The sequence below is a fragment of the Pelophylax lessonae genome (genome assembly GCF_965119305.1).
Source record: "Pelophylax lessonae genome assembly, chromosome: 4".
Taxonomy (NCBI): domain Eukaryota; kingdom Metazoa; phylum Chordata; class Amphibia; order Anura; family Ranidae; genus Pelophylax; species Pelophylax lessonae.
The window spans coordinates 306,414,340-306,438,080 of NC_138771.1; the positions used below are offsets into that span (position 1 = coordinate 306,414,340).

General features: G+C 40.4%; 1 protein-coding gene across 1 annotated transcript in view; it reads left to right on the forward strand.

Annotated features, from left to right (window-relative positions):
• Positions 1 to 22,185, forward strand: part of CCDC87 (coiled-coil domain containing 87) — a 110,454-nt gene extending 88,269 nt beyond the window's left edge. Inside the window, exons 17-21 of the mRNA XM_082256952.1 lie at positions 6,491 to 6,534; positions 8,363 to 8,500; positions 12,527 to 12,641; positions 16,026 to 16,168; positions 21,916 to 22,185. Coding sequence (XP_082113078.1) covers positions 6,491 to 6,534; positions 8,363 to 8,500; positions 12,527 to 12,641; positions 16,026 to 16,168; positions 21,916 to 22,053 — 578 coding nt within the window. The 3' untranslated portion in view covers positions 22,054 to 22,185. The remainder of the gene's footprint in view (positions 1 to 6,490; positions 6,535 to 8,362; positions 8,501 to 12,526; positions 12,642 to 16,025; positions 16,169 to 21,915) is intronic.
• Positions 22,186 to 23,741: the final 1,556 nt, after the last annotated feature.

Consider the following 23,741-nt stretch of genomic DNA (forward strand, 5'->3'; position numbering starts at 1 on the left):
AGATCATCTGTGGTGTTTGCACATTGATGGAAGTCATCTGAGGTGCAAGGTATATAAGAAAGATGCATAGTAAAGTAAAGGATGGTTTGAGGTAAAAATAAATAAATAAACATCCTTGATTGCAGTACTGAAGGTTTGAAAAGTAAGGACTTGGTGGAGAGATGTTGGTACATCTTTTCAAGTCTATGCTTACGTTTTGTAGAAGGTATTGGTATGGTGTTGCAGCATGTTGCCTCCAGGTCCTGTCCTCCTGCGATCCGGGAGAGACTGAGGATCTGGAGGTGTTCCCCGGCCTTTTAAAGGCTGTCGCACATGCGCAGTGATGCGCTGTGTGACGCCTATGGGCGGTGTCCGTGGTCTGACGTGAGATGCGTCTGCACGCGGCAGATGCGGCATCCCTTGTAGCCGTGCGGACGTGCCCCTGCGGCCGCCGACACGGAGGAAAGCCAAAAAATCCCAAGGGGGATAGTGGAGGGTGCAGGACCGACCGATTGGCTTAAAAATGCCCCGATCCAAAAGGGGAATCGGGGCTTTCCGTGCCGGGAGTTCCTGGAGTGCAGGAAATAAGCAAAGGAAGTGGATGAACAGTGTCATGACAGTATATGTACAGACGTGTAAATACCAATTAAGTACATATGAAGAGGATTAATTAAATAAACAAGATATAATATATATTGATATATATAGAGTTGCAGCAATAATAATCATGAAGGGAGAGGGGATGTGAGACGGTCTGGATAGTGTCCGAGTGGGAAGGGTATTCTATGGTCAGGTATCCCGGTATCATGTTTTCGGCATGTATTGGGGAGTAAGATGGCCAAAAAATGGCCAATTGTAGGTTGGTCTAAATGGAGGTGGATTTCCTTGGTATGAGTTTAGTCTTTTTTGCCGGAGGAGAAACCTGGGAGAAATGGACGATAGCTTTGGGCTTCATTTAGCCCTGGTGGGATGGTGGCCTTGAGAAGAGTAATCCAACGCATTTCTAGTTGTAATAACGTTTTGTTCCAGTCCCCCCCACGTAGTGGGATGTGGATCCTGTCCAGGGCCATGAAGTTAATTTTGGGCATTTTGTAGTTGTGCTTGTCCCTTACGTGTCTGCCTAAAGGCACATAGAAATTGCCAATGTGCATAGTTTGGAGGTGTTGGTTGACCCTCTTCCCAAATTCCTGTCGGGTCTTTCCTATGTAGAAGGACCCGCATTCGCAGGTCATCATGTATATTATTCCTTTGGTTTTGCAGTTGCAAAAGTGCTTGGGTTGAAATGGTTCTCCATTCGGTAAGATAGTATTGGTTATTTGGTGGATGACAGGGCATTGAGCGCAGTCTCCGCATGGAAAGGTGCCTTTGTTTTTGCATGGGTCTCTTTTTGATCCTTCCTGGAATTCACTACGTACCAGTTGTTGTTGGAGGGAGCCTGCTTTCCTAAAAGTAATAGGTGGGTGGTGTGGTAGGAACTTTGAGGTGCTGGGTTCTTCCATGAGGATAGGCCAATTCTTAGTAAAGATGTTTCTAATTTCCTGGTGTTCGTTGGTGAATCTGATGATGATGCGAGTATCAATTCCAATTTTGCTGGATTGCTTGTTTTTGAAGAGAAGCATTTCTCTATCTTTGTTGTTGGCCCGATTGTATGCCTTGCGTAGAGAGGTTTTGGTGTAGCCTCTTTCTAGGAATCGGGAAGTGAGTGCATCAGCTTCCAGTTTGAAGTTGGCTGGGTCATTACAATTTCTCTTGATTCTGAGGTATTGGCTGTAGGGTATGGAGTGAATGAGGGGTTGTGGATGAAAGCTTGAGGCATGAAGAATGGAATTGCCTGCTGTCTCCTTTCTGTAGAGAGTGGTGGAGATTTTTCCTGTGGGGTCTTTATATATTAGGGTATCAAGAAACGATATTTGATGTTTGTTGTATGACATTGTGAAAAACATATTGTATTCGTTTTGATTCATCTTGGTTAATAACTCAAGTATCATGTGTTCTGGTCCGTTCCAAATAATCAATATATCGTCAATATATCTTTGCCATATGAGAATCTTGTCAGTATAGATGGTGTTTACTTCACTTGATAGAAATTCTTGCTCCCATGAGGTGGCTCATACGAATACAATATGTTTTTCTCAATGTCATACATCAAACATCAAATATCGTTTCTTGATACCCTAATATATAAAGACCCCACAGGAAAAATCTCCACCACTCTCTACAGAAAGGAGACAGCAGGCAATTCCATTCTTCATGCCTCAAGCTTTCATCCACAACCCCTCATTCACTCCATACCCTACAGCCAATACCTCAGAATCAAGAGAAATTGTAATGACCCAGCCAACTTCAAACTGGAAGCTGATGCACTCACTTCCCGATTCCTAGAAAGAGGCTACACCAAAACCTCTCTACGCAAGGCATACAATCGGGCCAACAACAAAAATAGAGAAATGCTTCTCTTCAAAAACAAGCAATCCAGCAAAATTGGAATTGATACTCGCATCATCATCAAATTCACCAACGAACACCAGGAAATTAGAAACATCTTTACTAAGAATTGGCCTATCCTCATGGAAGAACCCAGCACCTCAAAGTTCCTACCACACCACCCACCTATTACTTTTAGGAAAGCAGGCTCCCTCCAACAACAACTGGTACGTAGTGAATTCCAGGAAGGATCAAAAAGAGACCCATGCAAAAACAAAGGCACCTTTCCATGCGGAGACTGCGCTCAATGCCCTGTCATCCGCCAAATAACCAATACTATCTTACCGAATGGAGAACCATTTCAACCCAAGCACTTTTGCAACTGCAAAACCAAAGGAATAATATACATGATGACCTGCGAATGCGGGTCCTTCTACATAGGAAAGACCCGACAGGAATTTGGGAAGAGGGTCAACCAACACCTCCAAACTATGCACATTGGCAATTTCTATGTGCCTTTAGGCAGACACGTAAGGGACAAGCACAACTACAAAATGCCCAAAATTAACTTCATGGCCCTGGACAGGATCCACATCCCACTACGTGGGGGGGACTGGAACAAAACGTTATTACAACTAGAAATGCGTTGGATTACTCTTCTCAAGGCCACCATCCCACCAGGGCTAAATGAAGCCCAAAGCTATCGTCCATTTCTCCCAGGTTTCTCCTCCGGCAAAAAAGACTAAACTCATACCAAGGAAATCCACCTCCATTTAGACCAACCTACAATTGGCCATTTTTTGGCCATCTTACTCCCCAATACATGCCGAAAACATGATACCGGGATACCTGACCATAGAATACCCTTCCCACTCGGACACTATCCAGACCGTCTCACATCCCCTCTCCCTTCATGATTATTATTGCTGCAACTCTATATATATCAATATATATTATATCTTGTTTATTTAATTAATCCTCTTCATATGTACTTAATTGGTATTTACACGTCTGTACATATACTGTCATGACACTGTTCATCCACTTCCTTTGCTTATTTCCTGCACTCCAGGAACTCCCGGCACGGAAAGCCCCGATTCCCCTTTTGGATCGGGGCATTTTTAAGCCAATCGGTCGGTCCTGCACCCTCCACTATCCCCCTTGGGATTTTTTGGCTTTCCTCCGTGTCGGCGGCCGCAGGGGCACGTCCGCACGGCTACAAGGGATGCCGCATCTGCCGCGTGCAGACGCATCTCACGTCAGACCACGGACACCGCCCATAGGCGTCACACAGCGCATCACTGCGCATGTGCGACAGCCTTTAAAAGGCCGGGGAACACCTCCAGATCCTCAGTCTCTCCCGGATCGCAGGAGGACAGGACCTGGAGGCAACATGCTGCAACACCATACCAATACCTTCTACAAAACGTAAGCATAGACTTGAAAAGATGTACCAACATCTCTCCACCAAGTCCTTACTTTTCAAACCTTCAGTACTGCAATCAAGGATGTTTATTTATTTATTTTTACCTCAAACCATCCTTTACTTTACTATGCATCTTTCTTATATACCTTGCACCTCAGATGACTTCCATCAATGTGCAAACACCACAGATGATCTCCATCAATGTGGAAAGTTATACACTATAGCCACATTGAACTACATTGGACCAGAAAACACGTGGCCCAAGAAGTAATTATTATTATTATTTTTATACTACTTTTCACCAACAACTCTTCAGGTTGTTTCACTTGTGGCTCCAACTACAACTATACCGCACTTTTTTCACCCAATACAGCATTGTTCCTGCAGCTCCTGGAAAAAGTCTGGGAAAGCAATACTCCAGAAAGTGGACAAAAAATATGTATGTTTATCTACTATTCTATATATAACTTAAACTTGAGCAAATATATGCTACTATTTCTGACAATTCATTGTACTTATTCCTAGAATCGGTAACATCCTTGATAAAGGCCGCTACTAGGCCGAAACATGTTGGAATACCGATCAGGCCCCTCTCTGCAACCATTTCCCATTCTTTGATATGAGGAACAGCAGAGCAGGACCATCTACCTTTCTTGTCTAAGTCACTATTTTCACGTGTAACCACACCTACAACTCTTTTCTCTTCACTATCACAATGGGACTTTACCCATTAATTCACTCAAATCTCTGTATATAATTATACATGCGAATAAATTTTATCTACAAATTGTACTACTACTGTTTACTCGTTTTACTCCTGCCCTTAAAATCCCATACTTGACTTGAGGCACCACAAATCGACAAACTATACTCTCGGGATGGTGGCAGAAACTATTTCTTTCCCTTCCAGCTAAAGATCCAAAAAACATTTCTTCAATTATTATGCTGCACAACTACAACACTTTACGGGGTGGGACCTGCCCGGGGTAGTAGGTCCTGCTGCTGGGTTAGAATGCAGAGCACTCAGCGTTGCCTCATATGGAAATGGGCTTCCTTTCGGTCCCTTCTCACTAACCCTACTGTGCAGATGCTCATCAAACTCTGGAAGGAAGTCAGCCAAAGGGAAGGTCTGACAGGTTTCTTGACACCCATATGGCAAAATAGGTATTACAAGGAACTGGCTAAACTGGATAATCAAACATTGTGGACAAATGCTTGAGTCAAATATTTATCTCAAATAATAACTGAATCGGGTTTAAAATCATACTCTCAGTTAGTGAGGGAATTCCTAATGCTGAAGACCCACTACTATCAATATACACGGTTACATCATGCTATTAGGAGCCAAAGCAGAAGCGATATTCTGCGCTTGATGGAATTTCTGTTCCTAGAATCTATATTTTTGGAAAGGGAAAAGAAGGGCATTGTATTAAAAATGTATGTTCACTTGCTGTCCTGTATCCAGGACCCGGGTCTTTTGCCCTGCCGTAAGAGGTGGGAGAGAGATGTGGGTCCTATTGATGGGAATGTATGGAAGCGGATTCTAGAAGTGGGCCCTCTGGTGTCGGTATCGGCGGCTTTTTGTTCATTGTTCATCCTGCACCGAGTATACCGCACATCATTGCAGCTTCATAAGTGGTGCAGAAGGGAGACCCCTATTTGTCCAAAGTGCCAAGCTCTTCCTGGCAACCTTATTCACATGTTGTGGCGGTGTCCCAAACTTGTAAGGTATTGGAATAGAGTAGTTTCCACAATTAATAATGTATATCAGGTTAAACTGGCCGTGGATCCACTGGTGTGCTTGTTGAATGTAATTGATGAGGAGCAGTACTCTCCTTCTGTGTATACAGCTATCACTAGGCTCCTCTTACTGCATTCAATGCGCGTGTTGTCTTTGAGCTGCATAGGACGTCAATGACGGTAGATCTCTTTTCCTAATGGGGCCAGAAAAAATTCTCTGTGTCTATAGCCAATATACATAGTGGATACCTCAATGGGGTTGTTGGAATGGCATCCTTAGCATAGCTATTAAATCATAGCATTCTCTATACTATTGGTATAGAGATTATCCTCCACACTGCTACTCAAAAGAGACAAAAAAAAGTTATTTGAGCCATTTTGTCAGTATATAGCTCTATGCTAGTTAAACTATGCCTAGTGCACTGTGTAATCTGGCAGGGCATAAAAGTTTCCTAAGCCTTCTCCCCTTTGTTCAGGAATAGGCCTTGAAAGGCATGCGCCCTGCATACAAAAAAAGTAAGACAAAACATTGGTTTATTGGAGTCTGCTGCTTAATGCGCATGGAGAAGCTGAAAGCAATCAGCTTCATTGTGCCTTGGAATTGGAATGCTCGGTGAAGAGTCAAGTAAGACCGACTATCAATATTCTATAAAAAAATTTACCTAGAAGAAGGTTTGGAAAATCTCAGTGATTCACTTTATTAAATAAAATGTAACTGACACAGAATTTTATAATGACAAATTTTGTCAGATATTAATGTGCTGATTGTAGCAGAGCTGTCGGAAAATCTGTTTCCATTGCTGGGATTCAGGAACTTGAATAATAATACATATATCTTATATCTTATATGTAAGTATGTTCTTTGTACAATTACAGTATGACCAGTTGATGATCCATATTTTTCACCTGGCTTATTTTCAGATGCTGACTTGGAACTAAAAGAATCACGGAATACTTCATCTCAGGTATTTTGCAGTTCTTTAACCAATCTGCAGTACATTCTCCATAAACCTCTCTAAAACAAATTATGTGTGATTACACTGTACATTTTTAGCACCAGACATAAATATGTTTGAAAAACTGACAAAGCAATTTTATTGTGGATGCCATATTTGACTGCTGTGCCTTCCATAACATAGTCATATACAGTGCCTATCTTACTGAACTAAATATCTATTAAAGAAGGTTCCTCATCATCTATCTGGGTGTTCTTTGAGCTTTAAGCAAGAATGATAATGAGAGATTAGTTATACAGAAACAGCAAAGTGAATAAAAAAGGGGCCCACCTATGATTGCCCACTTTTTGTGGCAGTATGGTTTCAGCATTCTGAGTTTGACTAAGGCTGATGGTACAATGCCCTTTGCCCTTTAAAAAAGTATTCATACCCCCTGAGCTTAAATTACACACAGGTGGACTCTATATACTAATTAGGTGACTTTTGAAGGCAATTGGTTCCACTAAATTTTAGTTAAGGGTATCAGAGAAAAGGCCCGTACACACGATAAGAAAACCAGAAGGGAAATTTCGTCCGACGACCGATCTGCCGATTTTCGGATTGTTAGTATGGTGCTTTCGACAGCTGACCCCGACTTTTCGGCCGAAAAAATTCTGATGTGCAGGCTATAAAATTTTTATCGTCCGTCAACACAACGTCCGATTTTCGTCTCATTAGTACAGTTTTCGACGGAAAAAAATCTTAAGAGCAAGACTAGGCATGCTCAGAGAAGAAAGGACACATACAAAACAATCCAGCACATGACATCACTTCTGAAGTAGAATTCTGTTGTACAGGAAAATTTGTATGAAAATAACCTCTTCACTTTCCACATCCGACTAGCATACCACAAAAAACGGACGACAGATCGTTCAATAATCTGATCGTGTGTACGGGGCTTAAAGAGGGCTAAAAACAAATGCACACCACACTTTTTTTCCTTTTTTTGTAAAAAATTTTGAAAACCATTTACTATTATCCTTCCAACTCACAGTTATGTGCCCCTTTGTATTGGTCTATCACATAAAATCCCAATAAAATACATTTACGTTTTTCTTTGTAACATGACAAAACATGGAATATTTCAAGGAGTATGAATACTTTTTCAAGACATTGTAAGTGCGGCTCCGAGAGTTTTGTTCCCTGTTGGCAGGGACATCACTCTTTGGATTGAAATTATTAAGGATGGCATTAAGAATATAGGTGAAGTACAGAATCCATTGCTGAGTAGAATGAATGAGGCTGCATTATAATTTAGAGAGCAGAAAGCTGAGGGGAGGACCTACTGATGCCAGCCTATTAGCCAGGAATAGTAACGATGAGGACAACATTTCCTACAATTGCTCTTTTCATTGGCAGTAGGCAGATGGAGGCATCTAGTGGCTTCAACTGACATTTTATTACCACCCAATACAGGTTGGGTCATCTTATTTTTGTAGGAGCCCTATTTAAGATTAAGACCAGGAATTTGATTAAAACATTTTACGACTCATTCTTCTCATCACTAACACAAAGAAGCATTTCACGCAGCAACCAGTAAGATTACAGATGTAATATTTTTTAGATCATAGAAAAAAAAGCATTTAGTTATACCTTTTGTTCCTGTATTTATAAGCCTCAAATGCAAGCCAGGCTCCTTGGTTAAGTACAAGCTGTGTACAATTTCCCCTTAAAAAAATTTGCTAATCCCAAATTTGCTATGGAAATATTGCTTCATATAGTAATCTATTCCTAGAGGATTTTTTTTTATTAATTTATTTTTTACTATTATGCAGTTCTTTTGTATTTATGCATTAAGGTAGATATACCTGCCAGTCATCTAGATCTTCAGAAAAGGATAAATGCTATATGGAATGCACTTCATATACCAGAAGGCCAGCGGCTGGATATGGCTATTAAATATAGTTCCAATGAGTACAGAGACCGGCTGCCAGAGGTAAAAGATTTGTATTTCTTAACATATCATTACACTTGTAGTTTAAGTTTTCTAGAAACATATTTTCAACAGTGTTTTTTAGGAGTGTATTGCTACTGAATAAAATTATTATTATCATACAGGATTTATAGAACTCTTACAGGTTTCACACATCACTTTGGAAAATTAAAGGACAGTACAATTACAATCAAATCCAATACAGGAGGGTTTAGGGGACCACTGAGATACATTTTCCGTCATGACACAACACACCATGTTAATATGAATAATAAAAAACATTGTAGTGTTACCCAACAAAATTATGTATAAAAAATAACAAACTAAATAAATCTTAAATGAATATAGCATAAGAATACAGTATATCAATCTCATAGTGCTAGATATAAAAATGCGAAACATGCAACCCACAATGAGTCCCCAATAGCCACATGGTGCAATAATTCCTCAATTGACAAATAAATGCCAGAAAAAAGGAAAACAAATCTGAAGTGTAAATTAGTCCAAAGCAATCAAATCTTAAACAAGGTGAATCATCTGTGATCTTCTTTCCAAAATTCCCACTGTGAGATGAAAAAAGCACTCCAACCAGTGAAAAAAAAGTCTGTTCACCTATAGGTATTGACCTCAATACTTATTGGAAATCAAAACAGTGCATTCCCTCAACAAAGTTGGGGGGTTACAAAAAATTCAGCTAGCGCTCACTCCGAATGGGAAGACTGGCGTGCTGCTCTCCTCAGGCAGGGAACTCCAAAGCGGGTACATAGAAAAGAAAGGAAGAGGAGGCACAAACACCTAGTGCATTACCCGTGGTCAATGTAGCAAATATTTAATAAAAAATGCCAAATGCATACTCACAGACATAAAGATAAAAACATGTTACAAGAATCCACCATGTGTGAACTGGAACAAGTCCTTCAGTCAGGACCGCTAACGCGTTTCGGGGGTCAGGCCCCCTTCCTCAGAGCTCTGGCTTGTTCCAGTTCACACATGGTGGATTCTTGTAACATGTTTTTATCTTTATGTCTGTGAGTATGCATTTGGCATTTTTTATTAAATATTTGCTACATTGACCACGGGTAATGCACTAGGTGTTTGCGCCTCCTCTTCCTTTCTTTTCAAAGTTGGGGGGTTGATCAGTGATGGCAAATCGTCACTCTTCCTCTGCCAAAGATGATCCCCAACTACTACCACCAAGAAAAGAACATAAAAATCAAAAGGAACTAATAAGTGCTCACTAATGGGTTTTATTTAAAGCAAATATATGTATAAAAACACTGACAAAGAAAGCAAAAAACACCTCTCATCATAAAGCATACTCTGCTGATATAAGTCTGCTCCCATAAACAAATTGTTCACCACAATGTGTAATAGCTCTGGCACAGCAAGCATGATGCCATGGGAGCCCAGCTCCGCCTCTCTATTTGTTATGTCTGCCAATCAGGACTTCTTCAATATATCACGGATAATTCACCTTGTTTAAGATTTGATCACTTTAAACTCATATGCACTTCGGTCTTGTTTTATTTATTTTTAAAACGTATTTGTGATTTGAAGATTATTGCACCATTTGGTTATTGGGGACTCATTGTGGATTTTTATGTTGCACAATTTTATACCTAGTATTATGAGATTTATGTATTCTTGTGCTAAAAAATGTATTTAATTTGTGATTTTTTTTACATCATTTTGTTGGGTAAAACTACACTGTTTTGTATTATTCATATTATTGGGGAGGTGAAATTAATCTTTTAGTATTAGCTTGCAGTCCAAGGCTTGTTGGTTTCCTGACTGCGCAGATTGTTTTTTGGCCATCTACTGTATCTGACACACAAACAAAATGTAAATATTGAATGCATTGAATGCAATTTACATCCCTGTTTGATAAATACGTATTCAGCTATTAGGAGGTCAAATCATGTTGACTGATCACACATGGTACATGCAGTTTGTTTTTTTGTCTATTCAGAGTTCATAGTATAGTAGCTAATTCACTTCAGCAGGATCTTGCATACTTTTTGTTATACCAGCATGCAGTCAATAGTTTGGGTCAGAAAATGTATCCAAACTATGTTCCAGTTTGAAACAAAGCAATTCTGTGACATATGAAGCAAAATCACAGCACTGTAGAGCAAAATGAAACAACGTAGAAAAAACATTTATATAAATGTACAAGTACAGAAATTTTAAAAGGATTGGGTATTGTGAACTTTTTTTTTTTTTCTTTTAAATATCGAAAAGACACCAGCTGGCCCTTAGACCCTATGTTTCCTTTTCCCTCTCTTTCCATTCTCCTCACTATTTTCTCTATCCCTTTCTTTATACAACCATTTTTGAACACTTGGTATGCCAGGCTATGTTCAGGTCACCTTCTGTTGTGACTCAGAAAATAGAAATATATATAAGATGTATAAAACAGCGCTACCAGGCATGTAAAGTGATCAAATATGAATAATAAAATATAAAGTGCACTAGTGACAACCTCTAAGATCAATCACAATATAAATAAATGCAGATGACAGTGTACCAAATATAAAATTATTAGCATTAAAATATAATAAATATACTGTGCTCAAATCAATAAAAGTCCAAATTCATCCAATAGAATTATTAACGTGCGCTAAAAATAGTGCATACACATTACATAAATTGTGCAAAAATTATTGTGCAAAAAGTGCTAAATAAGGTGCAGTCCAAAATAAATATCCACTTGAAATATATATATGTGCTGGATAAAGTGCTTGTAGTGCTCCACACGAGTCCCAAAGTGCCTTCAAAGAAACCCCTTTTAGGGATGCACTCACCAGACTTAGAATGTAATGGAGCCTTAAATCTGCAGGATGTCTTTGTAAACGCCCATTGTAGGCGGGCAAAACGTGAATGTAAACAAAGCAGTGTGTATATCAGCCGGGCCTTTATTGACCGCTTTAAAAAAGCACAGGGACCAACACCCTCCTACAGTGGCAACTTGGCTACAAAGAGTTGAAGCTATAAATAAAATGGAAGTACTGACTGCACAACACAAGAGGGAGCACTACCAAAAGACCTGGGAACTCTGGAATCTCTTTTTATTCTTTCCAGAGAGGGAATCAACTTGTTGAATTCCTGAACACTCCGTATGTAGTGGTGTTAGCGTGACTTTGGACTCCGTCGCCGCCCCCCCTTTTTTTTCTCCACCCCCCCTTCTTCCTTGCCTATCCTCTTCTCACTTCTGGAAAAGGAGGGTCACAGTGAGCAGGGCGTGAAGCTCAGCACTTTTCTTTAATATACCTCAGAGACGGGCTTTACATGGTTGGCCTCAGGGTGGATCACCTTGTGCCTATATCTGATGTTAGACTGTGAGGCCAGTTTTCTTTCCTTTGTTTTGCATATGAGCCCCTGAAATTGTGTAGCTTTTCACTGTTCACTTTTTTTATTTGTGACAATCGTTCTGTTCTACTGTAATTCCTTCTGTGTTTTAATAAAGTTATATTTGCAAAAAAAAAAAAAAGCACAGGGAAAGAAAAAACAGAGGGTAAATTTGAAAAGTAACTTTGTGTCTCTGGATATCTTAGCATTGCTAATATATTTTAAAACTAAGTTATCCTTAAAATATTACATTGTAATATTAGTATGGCTACTCAGAACATGTTGCATTATTTAATTAGTAACCTGCTGCAAGTCCAAGTTCCTTTTTAGGATACTAAAATGCCTTTTTTTGTAGAACAGGGGAGCAATAATGTAGTTGCATGAGTTTGAGATGACAGAGGCCCTGATTGATCAGGCTGTGATAGCATTTAAGACATGCTAAAGTGACCTCTCAAGCAATAATATTATATATGATATATTTTAAAAGACCACCCAAGAAAGCTTTACGTGCAGTTGTAGGCTGATCAATCATGGCCATGGAGCCTACTTAGTGCTCCTCAATTGCCACCCTCTTGCTCTTTCTTTAGTCATTTATCCAGAGAAATCTCTGTTACACCAGATGCATTATATTGAAGGATAACATATAAAAAAGTAAATTCGGTGTCCTGTTTCATTTTGCAGGCAATACGGATTTGGGAAAAAGCAGTATTACTCATCCAGAAAAGAGAGAAAATGTTAGCTGAGCTGGAGATGTTTGAGAGAGAGGCCTCTGATCCTAATAGATTCTTCCACAAAGGTAAGTTTCTCATAATGTGAAATAAAACACGCAACAAACTGTAATTACCCCAGATGTTCTTGCTGTATGCTGTATTAGTTGCCTGGTACTGATGGGAATAAATCTTGTATAGGGAATATAATCTTGTATTGTATATATTGTGGAAGTGCGGAAATGAGCCATAACAAGTGTACTGAAACAGCTCAGTATTGACTTCAAGGATAATGCAGCACACAAAAGAAAAAGTACAGAGTAAAAGAAGTGAACTATGAGTCCCGGTTCATATTGCGATGACAGACATTGCATGTGATTTGGAGCGCACTGCTCTGCAAATCACATGCGATGTCTGTGCGATAGGAATTCAGCCATACAGATTGTATGGCTGAATTTGCATTGGATTCGGACACAACTCGCACAGGACCTTTTTTTTTTTGGGTCCGCACCAGAATCGGATCGCATGGGTGTTCACACCTATGTGATCCGATTCATATCTGAACTGACAGTTCGCACTGCGATATCCGAACTGATCTGGGGGTGTCGTTAACTTTGTATTGACACTCCCAGCGATTCACATATGGCAGTGTGAACTGCCTGCGAGTTGAATGCGATGCGGGAACCCGCAGTAGATTCGCAGGGTTCCCGCATCACATATGTGTGAACCGGGACTCAAGGCTATCCAGAAAGCATTGCCGATGTGTAAAGTCAGTAAATCTGCTCAGCTTACTTGTAAGCTTAAATATTTAGTCACAGTGGCGGCTGGTGTATTGGGGGCGCAGGGGCGCCGCCCTCCCTATCCATGCGTCCGGCCCCCTAATCTACAAGCGGGGCGCCGGACACATGGAATTCAATGGGGCTTTTTTTTTAAACCTGTGACTAGAGCCAGAGGCTCTCACAGGCTAAAAAAAAAGGTGGGCTCGGGGCGCATAGCACTGCGCCCCGAGCCCACCCACTTGTGTGACAATAGAGAATGAATATTCACTATTGTCACACGGATCCGCCTCCTGACCAATCCTGATTGGCCGAAAGTAGAAGCCATGCCATTGGGCATGGGGTAGGAGACGTTTCTACTGAGGGGGAAGAAGCCGAAGCTGAAGCTGCCGCTAATGAGGGTGAGTGAGCCCTGGGGGGGGTCCAGGGTCCTGGGTCCTGGGGAGGGTGCGCGGTCCTGGTGTGGTACTGGTGTGCTGCCTGGTGGGGGACGGGGGGGAGTGTATGGTGCAGTCCGTCTGCCGCCCCCCCCCCCCAGCCCATGGAGCACGAGCCGCCACTGTTTAGTCGGCACTTTGTGCTAGGCAAGACAGCAGCCTCTTTTCACATATTTCAGTCCATACTACTAGTCATTCCTCAGTTTGTGCTGGGACAAGGCTACAGTTGTCCCAATGAGAGGAAGGAACTGGAACCATAAACCTTGGTGGCCTATACTTTCAAGGGCTCAGATTCAGAATTCAGTGAATTCTAGCAACTGTAAAGATTTAGCTAGCACTGCAATCAGCAACACAAACAACTGCCAAACCTGCAGCCATTCAATAGCTTGCTTGTGTCCAATGGGTAAATTTAGGTTTTTATGTTTGAGTAGAATGAACTTTTAAATACAAGATGATGCAGCAAAAGAAATTTCATTTTCGGGACAGTAAGATGCAAACAATGAATGCTAAGATGAAGGACTCACAAGCAAATTGATTCTCATAAGTAGCACAGCTGTAACTGGAACAGGTTCACTTTAACTAATGTCTCCAAAAACACAAATATTTCCTGTCACTCCCCCACTGTTCTTTTCAGCAGCTGGGAGCAAGGGAAAGTCTCATGTAAGCTACAAGTCACTGGGGTTATAGATAAACATGACTTATGCAGAACGGAAAAAAAAAATTTGTTTTGGAAAGATTTGTTTTCTTACTAATTTTGTTTTGTTGATTTGTTTCGGATTTAATTTAATTTTGATTATTAATTTTCTAACAAATTCGAAATCTCCCCACTTTCCTAGTCTACCAGGCTGCATGCTTGGATAAGGGTCTGGTATGGATTTGGGGGAACCCTGCGCCATTTGTAAAAACATTTTGTCATGGGGTTTCCCTTAAATTTATACCGGACCCGTAAGTCCTGGTAAGGATTGGGGGGGGGGGGAGCTGTTTTTTTTTTTCCTGAATTTTAATTTGCCGGCAATTCTGTTTACATCCAGTTGTCAGCGGGGAAGCCCACTGACAGCTAACGAGTCATCGGTTGTTGAGGACGCAGCGGCCGGATTCCTGGCCCGCTCCTTAACAACTATTCTATACACAGAATTTCGAATCGCTCCGAAAATTTGGAATATGTTAGAAAATGAATATACAAAACTAAACTAAATGCATTTTAACGAAGTTCCTTACTACTTAATTTGAAAATTTGAAAACATCTGAGTCTCTGAATAACCAAAATTTTGTCTGTATTTGTATGCGGACCGAAAAAAATTGCACATGTCCAAACTTGACTATAGACTCTTTGGGGTTGATTTATTAAAGGCAAATAGACTGTTCACTCTGAAAATGAAGTTGCACTTTTCAAGTGATTTTCCCCAGAGCTTAAAGAACAGGGTGAAGTTCTAATGACATTTATTATGTGCAAGCAAAAATCCTATGTTTTATTTTCCTTGGGTATGCTTGCAAAGTCAATTTTCACCGAATTCAATAAGTTCTGTAAAGAATGAGGCAAATTTTTGTGAAAAGTGCAACTTCCTTTGCTTGCCTATTTTCAACTGGAGTGAGTCACACTGCTATATTTCACATTGGGTATTTCCTTTGGCTGCCATCATTGAACAGAGGGGTGCGGGAGTGAAGAAAGGGTAAATTTAGGAAGGGTATAAAATTTTAAGCATACTTGTTGCTTTGCCTTAAATAGTAAATGTTGAAAGCACAGGTTTGCTTTAAAGTGTTATTAAACCCAAAACCAAAAATGTAACATTCGCACACGATTTTCGCAGCCATCCAAAACTGTACATAAACCATAGACATCAGGTTAAAGACTCTATAGAGAAAACACCATATTTATGTCCTATACTCAATAACAACTTAAAGTACATAAACCATAAACATCTGGTTCACATTATAGTTTGTTGCCTAAAAGCTCATCTTCTTTAAGCTATCAGTTTGTAAGAAATTTTGTTGCAACCTTTGTATGAATAATGTACGGTAGTGATGGTCATCTCCATATAGCACCCTATGTGCACACTACTTAGTTCAATGTTATTCCACTGGACAAGAGTGTGCATAAGAAACCTCCAGAAACCTGCGAGGAGGACCCTAAGGTTTCAATTGCATTGGGGCCTCCCCAGAGTTTAATCCAGCTCTACTAGTTTTGCAGAGAACTTGAAATAAATGTGGCCTTCAAATAACCAACGAATAAACACACCCTTTTTTTTTTAATATAATTTAGGTTACAATGGTACATCAGTTGCACGGATGGAAGAGTCTAAGCAAAGAAAGAAGCTGTACAAGCAAATGTCAGACACTGAGCGTGCCATAGCTAAAATATTACAATTTATAAAGAGGACATTTAATGATATAGTCAGCTACAAGGTAAGTGGATATTCCATCACCTATTTTTTTAACTGTCCCTATTGTAGACCTATACTTGCTAAATTACATTAACTCTTTAAGATCCCGTTCTCACCACATGCAGTCCAGAGCATTTTTTCTGCATCAAAAACACATGGAATGTAGGTTATATGGTTTACAATGGCATAGTTTATACCAGTGCAGTCAGTTTCAAGGTGTTCCAGTTCCAGAAAAAAAAAGTAGAACATGCTGCATTTTTTCTGCACTGGACTGTACTGGAATGTGCACTGGAACGCATCAAAAATGCGCCGGACCCCATTAAACAGGAAATAAGAAGAAAAAAAGCTTCTGGAATGCATCTGGAAATGCATCAAAAATGCACTGGAACGCATTAAAACCGTGCATGCAGAAACGTATCGGAAATGATCTGGAGGACGTTTTTGTGGGCTGAACCAGCCCTGAAACATATTCATCTAAGTTCACATCTATGAAGTTGCGGCTAAATAGTTTTTCAGGCACATTTTGAAGTGCGTTTTGTGTTTTTAAATCTGCGTGCTTGATGCGTTTTTGCATGCATTTTTTATACATTTTGTGTATTTTTTACGTCCCTTTAAAAACACTGTATATATAGCCGGTTGCTAAGGAGTGGGCCGGGAAGCCGGCTGCCGCATCCTTAACCGATGGAGTCATCAGCTGTCAGCGGGGTTCCCCACTGACAGCTGAATGAAAAAAAAAAGATTTGCTGGCTAAAAAATTTGGGAACAAGACAGCATGGGGGCCCCCCCCCCCCGAAATCCATCCCATGCCCTTTGGGTCTGGGATAAATTTTGGAGGGGAGCCGAAGTCAACATTTTTGTAAAAAATGGCTTGGGATCCCCTCCAAAACCCATGCCAGACCCTTGCAGCTCGTCAGGTCAGGAAACGGAGGTGACGAGCGAGCGCCCCCCCCCCTCCTGAACCATACCAGACCACATGCCCTCCCCTTTGGGGCAGGGGGCCACCCCAAAGCACCTTGCCCCTATGTTGATGGGGACGGGGGGCCTCTTCTCCACAACACCTAACCATTCACCAAAAAAGTGTAAAAGTGAATAAAGACATTACTAGGCCTCTTTCACACGGAGCGGACCGTATTGTGATCCGCTCCGGCATTTTTTTCTGTTTTTTACGGACACGGATGACACTTGTGTCATCCGGTTCGTATTTCCACATATCATCCCATCCGTTTGCGGATGATATACGGACATAATGTATGTCAATGCGATTGCTGATGTCAGCGGATGTCAGCGGATGACACCGCTGACATCCGATTTAGCGTCCTTTGCGTTTTTTAAATGGAAGAAAAAATAGGGTTCTGTTCCGTTCCAAAAAACGGAACAGAGCTGACAGGACGCAAATCGCATGTCAGCGGATGGTCATCCGCTGACTTCCGCAATCGCATTGACATGCATTCAGTCCGTATATCATCCGCAAAAAAATGGAATGATATACGGAAATGCGGAACGCCTGTGTGAAAGAGGCCCAAGAGTTTTTGACAATTCCCCCGATTTAGATTCACCACCAATCACGACTGTCGCCACCGGCGGACCCGGAAAAAAAAAGAAAAAATCTCCACTTGCCATGAAAGCTCCTGCAGTCTGCCTGCCCCACCGTGTGACATTTCTTAAGTAGCAATGGGGCAGGGCCACCTGGCAAAATCACCTGGTGGCACTGCCCCCCTGCATGCTGTGCCTCCGATGTCACAGGGGGACAAAGCTTGCTCATCCCCTCCCTTTCCTGAACTGCCAGGCTTTATACTCAGATAAGGGTCTGGTATTGATTTTGGGGGGGACCCCATTTTTTTTTTTTTTTGGCGTGGGGTTTCCCTCCAAATCCATACCAGACCTAAACAATTATGTTCATTTAAATGCACTCTTAACCGCCTTAGCGGTATCCCCGAGCGTGACTCGGGGTAGGAATTTTCTGCTATTAGCGGTATCCCCGAGTCACGCTCGGGGTCAATGGGCAGAGCGTGCAGACAGCGCAGCGGAGCGTCTCTTACCTTATCCTGGCGATCCAGCGATGAGCTCTCATTGCTGTGACCGCCAGTGAGATCTCCGCCGCTTGTCTGTCGGTAGGAGGACTTCCTAGTTCCGTTCCCTGCAGCAGCAATGCTGCATGGGAGCGGAACTAGGGAGGGAAAGTAAAAAAAAAAAAAAAAAAAACGTTGCACAAAACACATAACACATTTTATATTATATATATATGCATATATATATATATATGCATATATATATATATATATATATATATATATATATATATATGCATATATATATATATATATATATATATATATATATATGCATATATATATATATATATATATATATATATATATATATATATGCATATATATATGCATATGTATATATGTATATATATATGTATATATATATATATATATATATATATATATACCTATATACACACACACATATATATATATATATATATATATATATATATATAAAATTATATTATTGATTCGATTATAATTCATACGTTATATATATATATAAATATTTCTATATATATATATATATACACACACACACATATATATATATATATATATATATATCTATATACACACATATATATATATATATATATATATATATACACACATATATATATAATATATAACGCATGAATTATAATCTAATCAATAATATAATTTTATTATATATATTATATATTAAATAATAAAATAATATTATTGATTCGATTATAATTCACTTGTTTGTGTTTCAAATTTATCACATCTGGGATGTCTACTAGAGACTTGTTTTGGTCAGGCTTAAGTCAGTAATTACTAAGAATTGTAGGCCTATAATACATAACGCCAAATTTCCATGAAAAGAATTGTACCGCTTTTGGAACAGAATTCCTGACAGAATCATACCGCCAGGGAGGTTAATCAGTTTTGTAAATCTTTTAAACAATTACTGCTTTTTCATTTTGTGTAAATTATACTACTGTTTTTTTTTTTGCTGCTAATCAGCTGGATTGGGCAACCATCTCCTGTCTATGGGTTAGGTAGATACATTAAAGTTTGTTGCTCTCAGGGAAATATTTGAGGGGGCTGGTTAGGAACCCCGTCCCAGCCATTACTGTTCACCCTGAGATAGTTGATGCTCTCTTTTTCCTCTCTCCCTTGGATTACAGCAAACACATGTCAATGCCATCCAAGGCTCTCATTCCTGACAAAAAAAAACTTCCAGTAATATGAGCTATGGCATTCTAACATCGTGAATATTAAAGTCTGCAGATGATTTTTTTTACAATTTTTGTTCAGCATGTGCATATATATTGCATCATTGGCGGACCGTCCATTGGGGGTGCAGGGGCGCCGCTTCCCCATCCATGCGTCTGGCCCCCTAATCTACATGCAGGGCGCCGGATGCATGGATTCCAATGGGGGATATTTCTATTTTTTTTTTAAACACGTGATTAGAGCCAGAGGCTCTAATAGACTTAAAAAAAGGGTGGGCTCAAGGGCGCAGAGCACTGCGCCCTGAGCCCACCCAGTTGTGTGACAATAGCGAATGAATATTTGCTATTGCCACACTGATTCTTCTCCTCCCGGCCAATCAGGAAGCTGGTCCTGAGACCTTTTTCCCGATTGGCTGAAAGGAGAAGGCATCTTATTGGCCAAGAAGGAGGGAGGAGACGACCGCCGAGAGGGAACATGGAGACTGAGGGGGAAGCCGCCGCCGCTGCTGCCTGTCAGTCCCGCAGAGCAAGGTAAATAAACTGGCAAGGATGGGGGATAGGGTGGTGCGGGCTGGAGTGATTGGGGGGGGCGGGTCCGTCTGCTGCCTAAGGCCCCCCCCTCCCCTAAATGATGGAGCACCAGCCGTCACTGTATTGCATATTCCTACAAACACATAATGGGGTTTATTTACTAAAGGCAAATCCAGTCTGCACTACAAGTGTGCTACAAGTGTACTACAAGTGCACTTGAAAGTGCAGTCGCTGTAGATCCGAAGGGGACATGCAAGCAAAAAGTAAAATAAAAACAGCATTTTTGCTTGCACATGATTGGATGATAGAAATCAGCAGAGCTTCCCCTCATTTCAGATCTTCCCCTTAGATTTACAGGACAGCACTTCTAAGTGCACTTGTAGTGCACAGTGGATTTGCCTTTAGTAAAAAAAAAAAAAACAATGTGTTGCAGCAGGATCTTCATGTATGTATGTATGTACAGTATGGGCAAACCAGCCATGCCTCCAGCATAAGAAAAATGAAAACAATTAAAAATGTTTTTGTGTGCCCTTACATGGATATGGAGATGGGATTCCCCCACTCCTAACAATTTTAACAGCCACAGGCATCTGTCTGTAGATATTTGTTAACCGCTATGATGAAAAAAGGTTTGCTGTAGGACACGTGGATGTCCTACGCAGGTCTGTACATCAGTTTGGTGGCTGGCAACACAGGTCTATACATCAGTTTGCATTTTGAAGTGAGGCCTTGTGCTGGTGAACAGAGGTCCACAGACAACTGCTTACTGCCCTCAAGCTCCACATAGAAGTGCAATCTTCATGTCCCTATAAGAACATCCTTAAAGTGTTACTAAAAAAACCACAACAATAAAATCGGTCTCTATAAGCAGTAAAGCATGCTTGTTATACCTGCTATGGAACATAAGGGGTTAATCCTCTGCATTGTGTATAAAGGCTGTTTGATCCTGTCTTCTCTGATGAATATATATATACAAGACTCACCCAAGCTCTACCGCCATATAAATGATTTAAAGACAGAGTGCTGGTGCTCAGGCCAACCAGTCCACTCTAGATAAATCCAACAAAAAGCCAGCAACTCGATGCTTCTTCTTAAAAGATCCTTTATTGATGCACAACAGCAAATACAATGTCCATAGATGCTTACGTGTTTCGGCCTCAGCCTTCCTCATAGCATGTCTTCTCTAATCCTCCTCTTGTTTAACTCACTCCAACCCATCTTATGATAGAACAGAGCATTAGGGGTCAGGCTGCACATGCTCAGTTTGGTGCGTATTGCTAGTGAGTTTTTTCTTTCTTGGGAGGGTGCATGTGATCAGCACCGGGCCAATCAGCACTGTCCAGACAAAGGGTCAGAGGAGAATGAAAACTCCTCCTACAAGCTGTACCTGACACGGACAGAAATCACAAGACTGCTATATACTGCTGATAAGAAAAGGTATTTAGCAGTTTATATTTTCTAAAATAATTGCATTTCCATGTTCTGTGTACTGTGGAAGAGCAGTTATAGTGAATGCAGGGTCCTGGGTTTAGTTACACTTTAAGTCCCATACACACGATCTGGAAATTAGACGACGGATCGTCCAGTTTTTTTTTTTTTGCATGCTAGTCACACATTGAACATGAAGAGTTTACTAAAGTGACAAACTCTCGTATGACAGAATAAAAATTCGGAAGTGATTTAATGTATTTGTATTTTATTTTGGAATGACAACTGTGCTGATTAAACGAAAATCGTACGCTCTGGTATCATACGAGAAAAATTTTCGTGCTTGTCCGATCGGATAATATCGTATGAACTGTCATTATCGGTTCTTCAAAGCTATGTACTAACAATCTGATTATCGTACAATCGCTTTGAATGCGGTATTTTTCGTTTGATTTCCGGAGCGTGCGTACATACAGGCCTTTAAACCCACCAGTCCTACTTACAAATAGTTATTAGAGTTAATAGCTAACAATTAATATCCTCATCTATTGCAGGGCAGACTGTATGCTGAAAAAATGAAGTGGGACAAAACAGAGATGCTTTACTGGCTGCAGCAAGATCGTCGCAAATCTTTAATAGAAATGGATACTAAAAATGAAAGTATGCTTGTACAGCTTGATCCTCTCAATTAAGTCAGTACAGAATTTTGTAGTTCTAAACATTTCAGCTGCAATTTGTTTTCCTTAATAAAGTTGATGATACACAAAACAACTGTCACTAATATGAACTGTATTTCTCAATACATACAGTTTATTATGGGTCATGCTCGTCACCTCATGGGACCCTGTCTCTGTCTCAGAGATGGTATTCAAAACAGTTTGGGCAGCTGAAGTCAATGGAAAAATCATGAACACAAGTATTTCACTGCATGTTTACATGTTACATGAAACAGTTCTAATTCCTAAATATATCACAAGTAATAATAACGTAAAGTATACCCATATATGTTTTGAAAATCCATACATATCATAGCTTAAAGTGATTGTAAAGTTAATAAATTTAATTCTTTTTTTAACCACTTATACCTCCAGGCCATTTTTAACTCCCCTTTCTTGACCAGGCCATTTATTGCGATACAGCACTGCATTACTTTAACTGACAATTGCGCAGTCATGCAACACTGTACCCAAATAAAATGTATGTCCTTTTGTTTCCACACAAATAGAGCTTTCTTTGGTGGTATTTGATCACCGCTGCATTTTTTTTTTTTTTTTGTGCTAAAAACAAAAAAAGGCAGACAATTTTGAAAATAAAACAATATTTTTTACTTTCTGCTATAAAAAACATCCAATAAAAAAATGTAAAAAATGTAATTTCTTCAAAAATTTAGGCCAATATGTGTTCTGCTACATATTTTTGGTAAAAAAAGAATCCCAATAAGCGTATATTGATTGATTTGCTCAAATGTTATAGTGTCTCCACCAGGGTTTCCCAAACAGGGTTCCGTGGAACCCTAGGATTCCTCCTGAGGTTGTCAGGGGTTCCTTGAGCAATGGGAAATTTCTGCTTCTCAGATACTGTGAGTTTCTAATGACACCATTGTTCCTTTTAGCTATCAGTAAGGGGGTAATTCTTCCCAATGATGACAAGAGTAAGAGCATTCTTCCCACTGACTGTCACACTAATGTGTCATGAGTTGTAGACTTTAAATTTTTAGCAGGGGTTCTCAGAGACCAAACATTTATTTCAAGGGTTCCTCTGTGTTTAAAAGGTTGAGAAAGGCTGGTCTACACACTATGGGATGTTTTTATTTATTCCTTTTAACTTTTTTACTAGTAATATCGATGATCAGCGACTTATAGCAGGACTGCGATATTGCGGCAGACGGAGTCGGACACTGACTAACACTTTAGACACTTTTTGAGGACCAGTGACATTAATACAGTGATCAGTGCTAAAAGTATGCACTATTACTGTACTAATGACACTGTCTAGGAAGGATGTTAAATATCAGGGGCTATCAAAGGGTTAACTGCGTGCCTAGCCAGTGTTTTATTACAGTGTGGGAGGTGCTTTTACTAGGGGAGGACATGGATCATAGTCCCTGCTTTGCAGAGCCACAGGATCTATGCCTTCCCTCCTGTCAGAATGGCGATCTGCCTTGTTTACATAGGCAGGCCACCATTCTGGCTCTCTGCCTAGTGTTCGGTGAGTGCCAGCACACATGAAGTCCGCGGTACCAGTAGATCAGCTCCTGCTGTGTATAATCACAGCTGGGGCAGGCCAATGGCGGCACGCATTTGCACCCTCCAACTGTAAGTGTTGGATCACTTACTAGGTATGTAATTTGGCATAGCAGAGCCACCTTGCCACCATATAT